Source organism: Gymnoscopelus braueri (genome assembly GCF_963280865.1).
Source record: "Gymnoscopelus braueri genome assembly, chromosome: 5".
Taxonomy (NCBI): domain Eukaryota; kingdom Metazoa; phylum Chordata; class Actinopteri; order Myctophiformes; family Myctophidae; genus Gymnoscopelus; species Gymnoscopelus braueri.
Window position 1 is genome coordinate 3619596 of NC_137606.1, and position 12003 is coordinate 3631598.

The following is a 12003-nucleotide window of genomic DNA, read 5'->3' on the forward strand; positions in this document are numbered from 1 at the left end:
TAGTGTTCCGTGTAGACATATTGTTAGTGGGAATGAAAACATAGTCGCACCACCGGAAGTGAAACGCTGAAGGCAGACCAAAACCCCGGTTTCCTTGCGCACGGGTGCTACGTCGTCATTGTCCCAGAGCCAAGTGAGATAGTACAAACAGCAGAGGGCGCTGTTTTTCCTTCTCATTTGGTTCTGGGTTCCCAGATTGCTGAGTTTGTGCTTGTACTCGTGTGTTTGTGTTTGTGTTTGTGTTTAGTGTATGTGCATGTGAATACATGTGTATCTGTCCATTACTCTCTACAACTATGTTTTCTGTGTTCTCAGGGTCAGGATGGCAGAGATGGCTATGGACCCGCTGGAAGGCAGGGAGCAAAGGTAAGTCCTTCATCTTAACACGTACTCTCAGATAGGGCTGCACAATTTATTGGATATTATACTGTATATGGTTTCCAAGTATTTGAACGTTTAATTTCCTTTGGCTATGTAAAATAGGTGCTCAGGCACTGGATCTGTTATTCAGGAACATAGTTGGAAAGGCTTTGGAGAGCACTGCAGGTGAGATGGATTAACAGAGAGACAAAGAACTGCAGTAAAATAATGTTCTTATTGAGAGAATTCTGCTCACATTTTGTAGGGAAACATTTTTTTCCCCCAATATCGGCTGGCCTGATTTATAGTGCTAAAAGAAAAAAAAGTGTGAAAATATCAAGATTGATTTCATTCTTGCAATCTTTATGGATTTAATTTAAAGGATCTACACCATGAATTAAAAAATAATAATAATATTTAATATCATATTGTTTATGTCCCTCAAACGTTTTTCAAAAGGTTTGAGCCCTAAATCAAGCCTCAGATATACTCATTCCAACTAACTTCTCTCTGGCCTATAAAGCACTTTTACCTGCAATACCACAATGTCCTGATTTGGCACGTGGCGCTATTGAGCCAGTGTGTATGCATGTTATCCCCTGGTTCTGTGTGGAAAAAGTAAAAAAAAAAACGTTTTATTTTATTTATTTTTTTAATGTTAGAACGGAAATACGGGAGGGATTGTACCGCTAGTGACGTCACTTTCAGGGGAAAATCAGTTTGGCCTGTTTTGAGACCAATTTACATAAAACCCCAGATATGCTGTGAAAGCCTGAATGCTCAAACTGGGATATTTTTTGGGATAGAAGAGAGGTAGGGGAGACCAAAAACACACAAAAAAGAAGAAAAAGTTCAAATTCATGGTGTAGTCCATTCATTTATTTTCAACATCAAACAGCTACTCAGAGATGAATCACTGTCACTATGCTATGATAATGATTCTATCTCAATTTAAATACAGTTTTACTTTGATCTATTTTCTGTAATAATGACTTGTTATCTCACTGTTTTTTTTCCTCCTAGGGAGAGCTTGGTTTCCCTGGTTATCCTGGTCTTCCAGTGAGTTCATTCATTTTCATTAATTAAGTGAGAAATTTAAAGATGAGAAACTTTGTCTCTATAAACATTATAATTTATTATATAAATGATCTAATATTTGATATTATCCACTAAAGTGAGGTTCAAATGTATTTAACCAATGACGGAGTGCATGTTTTGTTTGAATGCCAAATTGTACAGTTAGTAGAACACAGAGGCCGATTTAGTGTTAGGGCCATTGTTTTAGATCTAAACCTTATTCTCAACACTGCAATACAAAGATGATTGTAGGTTTGGCAATGATATCCTCCGAAAGCAAGATATTCAAGGTCCCGTGATGTTTCTGGAACAAAGGGCTACAGATACAGCCAATGTGAACTATGAATGTATTATTACAGCATCTGATGTCTTTACGAGGTCTCATGAACTGGCTCTAATCTATCCTTTGTGTGTGGTTTCCCATTTTTGTCATGAATTAAAGTAATTTATTTAACTATACTGTATACAAGGTGACGTGTGCAGTCATCAGAGTCAGTAGTGTAATGAGTGAATGTAAGTGTACAGAATAAACCCAAGCAACCGAACACAAACGCTGTCCCTGGTAGGAGAGATAGAGAAAGACTCTGGCCAGCCTGCTTAAAGACAACATGAAATGAAAAATATGTTTTTCACACTTTTAGAGCATATCCATGCTCATAATGGAGATATAATTTAACAATAGATGGCAAAAATAAGGTGTAGTTTTGTGTAAAAACACAAGACAGAGTAGGATGGTTGGCTGCCTTAGAGGATGACACAACCAGCCTCTGTTTCAATAGAAAACAATGACGGCACTGCAGCAATAAATAGGCTCCAGGGGATGATTGGAGGCATATGTGTCTCAAGACTCTCATCCCCTGGCCACCAGAAAATAACATAAGTTGAACCAAAGAACACACATGATAGGGATCATTCCAGAAGATCATTCCACTCAAAGTGAATGTGCAGCACAAAAGTAAAAAAAAAAAAAAACCTCACTGGCCAAAATACATCAAAAAATTAATTGTGTTACTTGGCAACTTTGAATGGCATCTTTATCTTAATTGTCTCCAGGGTGAAAGTGGGCTAAAAGGAGCCAATGGAGGTCTAGGCCCCAAAGGAAACCTGGGTAGAAGGGTATGTTACCAAACGAATGTGTCACAGTACTGTAATTATGGCTAATTAATTTGTGAAAATGTGCTGTTTAGTTGTGATGGTGTTAAGTGTGTGTGTGTGTGTGTGTGTGTGTGTGTGTGTGTGTGTGTGTGTGTGTGTGTGTGTGTGTGTGTGTGTGTGTGTGTGTGTGTGTGTGTGTGTGTGTGCGTGAGCACGCGTGAGTGCGCATGCGTGCGCTCGTGTCCGTTCATATGTGACAGTAATTATTACTATTTTATTATTTCCTTATTGTTTACTGTCTGGACCGATGCAGGGGTATTCAGGTCATCCAGGGAAATCAGGTGTGAAAGGAGACATTGGACATCCAGGACATCCGGTTAGTATGAAGCCTAATTTACATAATGCTTCGACACATTCACATTACTTATTATAGTTTAGGCTCAGGATGGGTAAACGGATGGATTGGGGGATAGCAATAATGATGAAGGTGGTGGTGATCAAGTGATTGTTCCAAAATGAAATCAAAACAGCCTATTCTCTCTGTCCACTCAGGGTCCTAGAGGCCCTGCAGGAGCAAGATCCATGCTTGTAAGTGGTCTTATACACAAGATTATTGGACCAGCGATCTGTTATGAAACAGTATATGACATTTACTTGACTACTGTGTGTTTTTCCTTAGGAATGCCAGTTAATAACCTACATCCGAGACAACTGTGGTAAGTGTTCAAATAATACATCCAGTAATAATGTTGATATTTGGCAAATAAACATTAAGACTATAGTCTAACTACTAAGTACTGTATTCTGCTGGTGAATGAGCAAGTAAGTGCCTTGCTCAAGGGCAACCTTATGGTAGAAGTTGTGGGAGCCAGAATATTTTTTATCCTGCAACCTAAACTTACTTTTGAGTTAAATGTTTTGACTCATAATTGGCTCTGTAACCAATCTTCTTGTTACACTGTGATGATTTAAAACCTATACAGTATACAAACATTCTCTGATGAAATCTTCTATTCTGGATCTAACTGATGGTGTTTTCTCTCCTAACCATGGTAAGTTTATTGATTTTGCCACTCTGTCAGTAAGGACTTCACTGTAAGTACAACCCAAGTGAAAAAATAATGTATTTTTTGTGTGCTAAAGTATACTTTTAGCACAATAAGTATGTTAATTGTCAATTTGAACTTTTGTCAAAGCATACTAACAGTGCATTTTTTGCCAAAATATATTTAGCAAATATAATCAGAGTGCATTCAAAAATATATTTCTATAATGCACTTAAATGTCAACATGAATTAATTTGTCATTTAGCACATTTGTTAAAAGTGTACTAAACAAAAGATATATATTTAATTAAATAAAAATGTACTTTTCAAAAGTCTATTCAGATAATGTTTAATTTTTGTTTAACTTAGTACATTTAATGTTAAATATATTTTAAATTATTATATTTTAAGTGCTTTTATAGTATATTCATAGCAAATTATCCTCAATATGCACTTAATTTAAGATATACTATAATATGCTTATTAAAAGTATACTTTTCACAAAAACTATTTAAAATATGTTCAAGTATATATTTTTGTAAGTATGTTAATGCCTATTTTATTGAAGTTTCACTTAAGTACTACTTCGTAAAAGTACAATTTTCATCAGTGTATTTATAGTATAAGGCTGAAAAAATATACTGAAAAAGGCATTATACTTAAAGTTTGCTTTAGTATACTTTATAAGTATACTATTTATGAATATGTTCCCGGATGCTATTAGTAATATACTTCTTAACATTATACTTGTAATATACTTGTTTTAAAGTGCATTCAATATATATTTATACAAAGCACATTAAATACTAACATAAATTAATTTGTAATTTAGCATATTTTTTTAAAGTTTGCTAATGTGCTTTGTAAAAAATACATTTTGAATGCACTTTAAAACAAGTATATTACAAGTATAATTTTAAGAAGTACATTACTCCTGGATGCTATTAGTAATATACTTCTTAACTCTTTGACTGCGGACGACGCGATAACGCGTCAAGTGCTACTTTGTCCAGTTGGCCGTCGACGCGCTCGACGCGCTGGACGCGCGTTCATTGTTTAATCTCTGATTGCGCTATGCTGCTTAATATTCAATGTTATTCTCGAGTTCCACTTACTTCACGGACATCTGCATCCGGTTTCATGACCTGGATTCCGTTTCCGGTTTTTGATTCTTTTCCCCAGTCATTTTCGTCCAAAATAGGTAAATAAACGGTCTTTCACACGGTATGACGGACAAACGGACAGTTTCTCTTCTATAATCTATGGTCTGGGTGACGATCAGTCATCGCCGTCGTATATCACAACGTAATTTTCGCCGATCAAAACAATGGGGGGGACGTCACATCCGTTTTCATGTTTTTCCTTGTCTAATCTATGAAGAAGGGTGAGAGAGACCCAACGACATGATCAAAGCTGTCATGTGCTGCGCTCTAGTGGCGGATTTGTGCTGGGTCTTTACATTATGTGTCCTTAAATTATTTTCATGAGAAAAATTCAAAATATAAAAATAAAAAAACACGAAAATTGCTGGCACTGGGGGAGTACTTTATGAAAATACTCTGGCAGTCAAAGAGTTAACATTATACTTGTAATATACTTGTTTTAAAGTGCATTTAATATATATTTCTAAAAAGCACATTAGTAAACTCAAAAAGAAATGTGCTAAATTACAAATTAATTTATGTTAGTATTTAATGTGCTTTGTAGAAATATATATTGAATGCACTTTAAAACAAGTATATTACAAGTATAATATTAAGAAGTATATTACTAATAGCATCCAGGAACATATTCAAAATAGTATACTTAAAAAGTATACTAAAGCTAACTTTAAGTATAATGCTTTTTCTGTATATTTTTTCAGCCTTATACTATAAATGCACTGAAGAAAAGTGTACTTTTAGGAAGTAGTACTTAAGTGAAACTTCAATAAAATAGACATTAACATACTTACACAAATATATACTTGAACATATTTTAAATAGTTTTTGTGAAAAGTATACTTTTAATAAGCATATTATAGTATATCTTAAAATAAATGCATATTGAGGATAATCTACTATAAATATACTGTAAAAGCACATATACTATAATCATTTAAAATATATTTAACATTAAATGTACTTAAGTTAAACAAAAATTAAACATTATATGAATACACTTTTGAAAAGCACATTTTTATTTAATCAAATATACATATATATATACTTTAATTACAATACTTACAGTATCTGAAGTACACTTTTGCTGATGTCATTAAAGTATACTATCATTACATTTATGGTGGCTAGAGGAAGTCCATTTCCCAGCATGCGCCCCAGTGCATGCTGGGAAATGTGTGTTATTGTTCCTATTTGTGTTATTATTTGAATATGGGAATGCGTAGTGGGGTTATGCTATGGGTCATTGATTTTAGTGTTTTGTTGTGGTGCTATTTGGTGATTTATGGTATTTTATGTAATTTGTTAGTAAAACCATGAGTGTAAATGTCTGTTTGTTTAGTCAGTCTCTCTCCCCTTTTCCCATCCTTGCATATAACGTGAGTGTGTTGTTGATGGTTGCACCAACCGAGAGTTGTCATGGCTCTTACAGACAACTAAACCGCAAGCCTCCACGTTACATTGCTCTTCCATTCGTGTAGGTTAATTTTGAAGAAAAAAAAAAAAATCATTTCTCAGAAGTATATTGAATATACTCATTTGTACTTTTTTTTAATAAAATTCAATTTAAATGATGTTGTTTTGAAACATTTAAGTTGTACTTAATATACTAAAAGTTGCACTAAAGATATGCTAAAACATATCATTAATATACTTTTATGTACTTTTGCCCCCCAAAAAATACAATTTAATTACAAATATACTTATAGTATCTGAAGTACAGTTTTGCTGATGTCATTAAAGTGTACTATCATTCAATTTATAGTGTATTACCAATACATATCAAGTACTAAATAAATAAATATAGAGTACATAGCAATTATGCTTAAAATATACTTTCAATGTAATAATAGTATATTCTTAATTAACTAACTGTGTACATTTAGTTAAATTAAGTTGTAGTTGAAATACATATTATTACATTGAAAGTATATTTTAGCACATTTGGATTGTAGTTTAATTACTTTATTATTACATTGATAGTATACTTGAAACTATTAAAAGTATACTTCACATTCATTTATTTTATACTCCAAGTATATTTGTAATACATTGATTGTATATTTTAAGCATAATTGCTATATACTCTATATATATTTATTTAGTACTTGATATGTATTTGTAATGCATTATAAATGTAATGATAGTATACTTCAGCAATTGTACTTCAGATAAGTACATTTGTAATTAAATTGTATTTTTTTTGGGGGGGAAAGTACATAAAAGTATATTAAAGATATGTTTTAGCATATCTTTAGTTCAACTTTTAATATACTAAGTACTACTTAAGTCTTTCCAAAATAAGACAATTTAAATGTAATTTATAAAAAGTACAAAAATAGTATATTAAGTATACTTCTGAAAAACATATTTAGTATATTTCTTTTTCACTTAGGAACACTTACCATATAAGTTTGTTTGTTTTTTCTTAGCACAATGACAAATCCATCTATCTATAAATGCACAGAATCTCTATCTGTTTGTCTGTCTGTCTTTCCATCGCATATCTCGAGAACAGAACAAACGATCGACTTCAAACTTGCCGTGTGCAAGGGAGTGCAGTGCCAAGTAGGAAGGCGGTCGGATCAGCGGTTATTCGTATCTATAAATCCGCAAATCTCATATCTGTCTGTGTGTCTCCCTTATATGCCCATATATGGAGATCCCTGAAGTCATCAATATGACAGAGTTTCATGTCGATCAGTCAGGCTGTTCTAGAATTACGCCGGTCACTCACTCACTCATTCACTCACTCACTGCTAGTGCATTTAGATAGAGTGAAAATAGCAATCTACAAGTCAATGTTGTAAGACAAAGTATAACATAGGGTTTAAATGGTCAGTCATTTTTCTAATCAATTTAGTCGTTTATAATATAATTATTCCCATTTTTGTGTCAATTTGTTGATAAATAAATCTAAAACAAATGATCGAAAATATGCTTCTCGATTATTCGATCAATCGGAAAAGTAATCGATAGAAAAATATCTAAGAAACGTATCGATAGTTGCAGTCCTACAAAGTACTCTGACAACGGGTACAACGGGTTTGCATAACCAACGGGCATTGCCTATTAGTTTAGAGCCTTGAATAGTACACATACTGTATAATGTTTCATATTATATAATGTTTTCCATACACTGTGGTATATGTTTCCTCTCTGTTGCCTAGGTCAGACGGTGTGCCCTGCATACCCCACAGAGCTGGTCTTTGCCCTGGACATGTCAGAGGACGTGACGCAGGATGCATTTAAGCGATCACGTTCCGCCCTCCTTTCTCTATTGGAGGACATAACTATTGCTGAGAGCAACTGCCCAACAGGCGCACGAGTTGCTGTGGTGGCGTACAGCACCTACACCAAGTACCTGATCCGATTCCAAGACTACCGGCGCAAGAAGCAGCTGATCGAAGCCGTTCGAAACATTGCCTTGGAGCGCACGGGCAACCAGCGACACCTGGGTGCAGCCATGCGCTTCGTCGGCCAGAATGTCTTCAAGCGCATTCGGCAGGGAATGAGGATGAGAAAGGTGGCGGTCTTCTTCGCCAATGGACCATCCCAGCACCCCTCCACCATCGTTACAGCAGTGATGGAATACCGGGCCTTCAACATTGTCCCTGCAGTCATCGCTCTGAAGAAGAGCCCTAATATCCGCCAGGCTTTACAGGTGAACATCGTTAGCCATCAGAATTAATTAGCTTTGTCTATTTGCAATATTTCTGTCCCCTCAGTAATCACCTCTTCCATCCAAACCAGTTGTTGTATTATCCAGGTCCCTGAAAGTTGTCCTGTTCCATAAAATTGTAATGTAGCTTCAATTCACTATAGAACAACTTTACTATCCAAGGGGAAAGGCTGCTATCCAAAGCTGCTGTTCACTTCAGAACCAAATGATCCATAAGTATATCCTCTGAAGTGCATTATGTCCTCTAATCATGTTCAGGCATGTAATCAGGCATGCTCCTTTAAGCCCATTTGTGAATCGCATGATGTAATGCAGACTCTCAATGAGCCAAAGATATTTCATTTGTGTAATTGCCAGACCCAGGGGGTCGGCCTACATGAGGCTTTGTCGGTCTGTCCCTCTTTTCCTCCCGGTCAACGTTTTTCCTCCTGGTCAACGTTTTTCCTCCCGGTTCAACGTTTTTCCTCCTTTCAAAGTTTTTCCTCTTTTCCTCCCTGTCCCTCTTTTTGATTGGCCAAGCTTAGCGTGACGTAGTGCTCTGATCTTCAGATTTCAACCACTAGGGGTCTGGCAGTGCTCCGAGGAGCACTTTTTCTAATTTTCAATGTACTTTTAAAGGGACTACACCATGAATTTTAACTTTTTCTTTTTTTCTGTGTGTCTCCCCTACCTCTCTTCTATCCCCAAAAATACCCCAGTTTGAGCACTCAGGCTTTCACAGCATATCTGGGGTTTTATGTAAATTGGTCTCAAAACAGGCCAAACTGATTTGCCCCTGAAAGTGACGTTACTCCCGTTTTTCAGTTCCAACATTAAAAAAAATCACACCCAGTGTGAAGTGGGCGGTGTGGTCATCACAGTGGTCATCATAATGATGGAAGCTCATTAATGTGTCTCGCTAGCCAATCACAGTGCTGAATAGAGTCAGCCAATAGAGTCAGCCAATCACAGTACAGGAAAGTGGGCCAAGTGGGCCAATCACAGTGCAGGAAACTAATACTAATGAGGTGTCCCAACCCCACTTATAGGGGCGGCTACACCGCCATATATATATATATATATATTTTTTTTTTACTTTTTCCACACAGAACCAGCATATAACATGCATACAAACTGGCTCAATAGCGCCACGTGCCAAATCAGGACAATGTGGTATTGCAGGTAAAAGTGCTTTATAAGCCAGAGAGAAGTTAGTTGGAATGAGTATATCTGAGGCTTGATTTAGGCTCAAACCTTTTGAAAACGTTTGAGGGACATAAACAATATCATATTAAATATTAAAAAAAAAAAAAAAAAAATCATGGTGTAGATCCTTTACTAGCAAACATAACAGTGAATCAGTGACATATTTATGGTTGCAGGTTGATGACACGGGCAGCTCTATCTTCTCATTGCTGGAAAGATCAGACAACCTGGCTACTGACCTGGGAAGGATCAGACACTGTGCTATTTGCTATGGTAATGATACATGTAATCTTACTGTTACTGTAATGTGATAATTTACTTAAGAAATTCAATAATCAGTAATACACAATTTATACAACAATTGAAGTATAGTTCTAATCATAATACAGTATTTACACAATCATTTGAGTACAGGTCTAATGTATAGTACAAGTAAAGGTAATTTGCAACATGCTATCAATAACATATAACAAGGCCATACTATCCAGCTGCTTTTATTCTTTAACCTTACTGGTGAGTTTATAAAGTAGTGGCTACTCTCTGGTGCTTCAGATCCCTGTAGACCCCTAGAGGAGTGTGCCAGCATCCAAGAGAACCCAGGACCCCAGGCTGTGGATATTGACCTTGCTGTAGTGGTGGACGGCTCAAGGGAGATCCAGGCTGACCAGTTTGCTGGAGTCCAACAGCTGTTGGGCTCTGTGGTGGAGCAGCTGGCTGTCAGTCCCCGACCCGGCGAGAAAGATAACCAGGCCAGAGTGGCTCTTGTCCAGCAGAGCGGATCACTCCGCTCTGCCAAGCTGCCAAGCTGGAGAACTCCGGCTGCCAAGCTGGAGTTTGGCCTGCAAGCCTACAAGACCCATGACCAGATGAAAAGGCACGTTGTCCAGGACATGCAGCAGCAGGGTGGCTGGTCAGCGCTGGGACAAACCCTAGAGTACACCCTGAAGGAGGTGCTGCTCAAAGCCACCAGGCCCAGGAAGAAGAGGGTACTCCTAGCCGTGGTGGGGTCGGAGACAGCCTATTCGGACCAGGCCAAACTGAACTACGTCGCCCAAGAGGCCAAATGTCGGGGGGTGGCACTGTTTGTGGTGACGGTGGGTGAGCGTTACAACCGCACCCAAGCAGAAGAGATGGCCAGTCCTCCCACGGAGCAGCACTTGATCCATGTGAGTCATCTGAAGGCAGAGGAACAGGGCTACACCCAGCGTTTCTTCAGGACCTTCCTCTCTGCCCTTAACAGTAAGAGAAAGCACATAACTAAAAAAGAAAGCGTGTTACTTGTAAAATCACAGCATTATACTCAAATAAATGTGTGTGGTCTCTGCTGCATCTAGGAGGGATGAATGTGTACCCACCTGCCTCTATCAAACGGACCTGTGACCAGCTGGAGGACAGGAAGTATTTTTATACGGGTAACTCACACATATACTGTTACATGTCAGCCTGACATTGCCTGCTTTGCAAATGTGGCAGCTGACATTATCAAGTTAATCTAATAAGTATCTGTTAGGTGTATATGCAACCAATTCACCCAAGCCTTATACATTTTTGCTTACTTTAGCTGAATGTTCACGTATTATGTCATGCCCAGAATTGATCATGTGAAGATTGAACCATAGTCCTTTAGTGTTGGTTTTGGTACTTGGATCATTCCACAATCCACTAGCTTATTCTGTGAGTGGGACATAAAGTATTTTTTTTTATTAAATGAATAAAATCGGTGAAATAATGTGATTCTTAATAATATGTTTATGATGGTTAAGAAACTGACTATAAATGTTCTAATGTAGTTAAATAATCGTATTTTGATCGTTTTCCCAGCCAAGGAGGCAAGTGGAGGAAGTCAGGAGGAGGAGCTGGAGACCTTTGAAGCACATACAGGCCATCGGACACAGACGGGCCTGACTCAGCTGGATGTGATGGAGATCTTCTGAAGGGGAGATGGAGAGGGCATTCACTCACAACCTACCCAGTAGCTCCACGGATCACGTCCGACCCAGATTTGGCACAAACATGGGGCTGAATTCGTTTTCCTGCTATGCCACAAACATTTTGAATGTCCTACCAAAAGCCGCGAAGGAGTGTAGAACCCTACTCTCCTTCAAAACCACCCTAAAAGAGCACCTACAGGAGGCTGCAATTCGAAACTGGCCCCTGTAAAAGTCAAAACCTAGCTTTTCCTTAAACTGTTTTTATGATGTTTTGCATAGTAGTGTATATCTGTCTGTCATTTAATGTCTCTATGAATTAGTAGGCCTTTATGCAAAAAGATACTTGAATAAAAGTCCAAAAGTATTGGCATCTGTAGCAACTCATACTGTAATAACGGCTCATAATGTAATAACGGTTCATAATGTAATAAACTAAATGTAATAAAATATCAAAATGTAATAATCAG

The 12003-nt window shown here is 37.1% G+C and overlaps 1 protein-coding gene across 1 annotated transcript in view; it reads left to right on the plus strand.

Moving 5' to 3' along the window:
* Positions 1–12003, plus strand: part of LOC308085210 (collagen alpha-6(VI) chain-like) — a 47114-nt gene extending 35111 nt beyond the window's left edge. Inside the window, exons 28-38 of the mRNA XM_080428292.1 lie at positions 316–366; positions 1384–1419; positions 2491–2553; positions 2846–2908; positions 3085–3120; positions 3212–3248; positions 7900–8402; positions 9782–9878; positions 10158–10844; positions 10940–11017; positions 11427–12003. Coding sequence (XP_080284418.1) covers positions 316–366; positions 1384–1419; positions 2491–2553; positions 2846–2908; positions 3085–3120; positions 3212–3248; positions 7900–8402; positions 9782–9878; positions 10158–10844; positions 10940–11017; positions 11427–11539 — 1764 coding nt within the window. The 3' untranslated portion in view covers positions 11540–12003. The remainder of the gene's footprint in view (positions 1–315; positions 367–1383; positions 1420–2490; positions 2554–2845; positions 2909–3084; positions 3121–3211; positions 3249–7899; positions 8403–9781; positions 9879–10157; positions 10845–10939; positions 11018–11426) is intronic.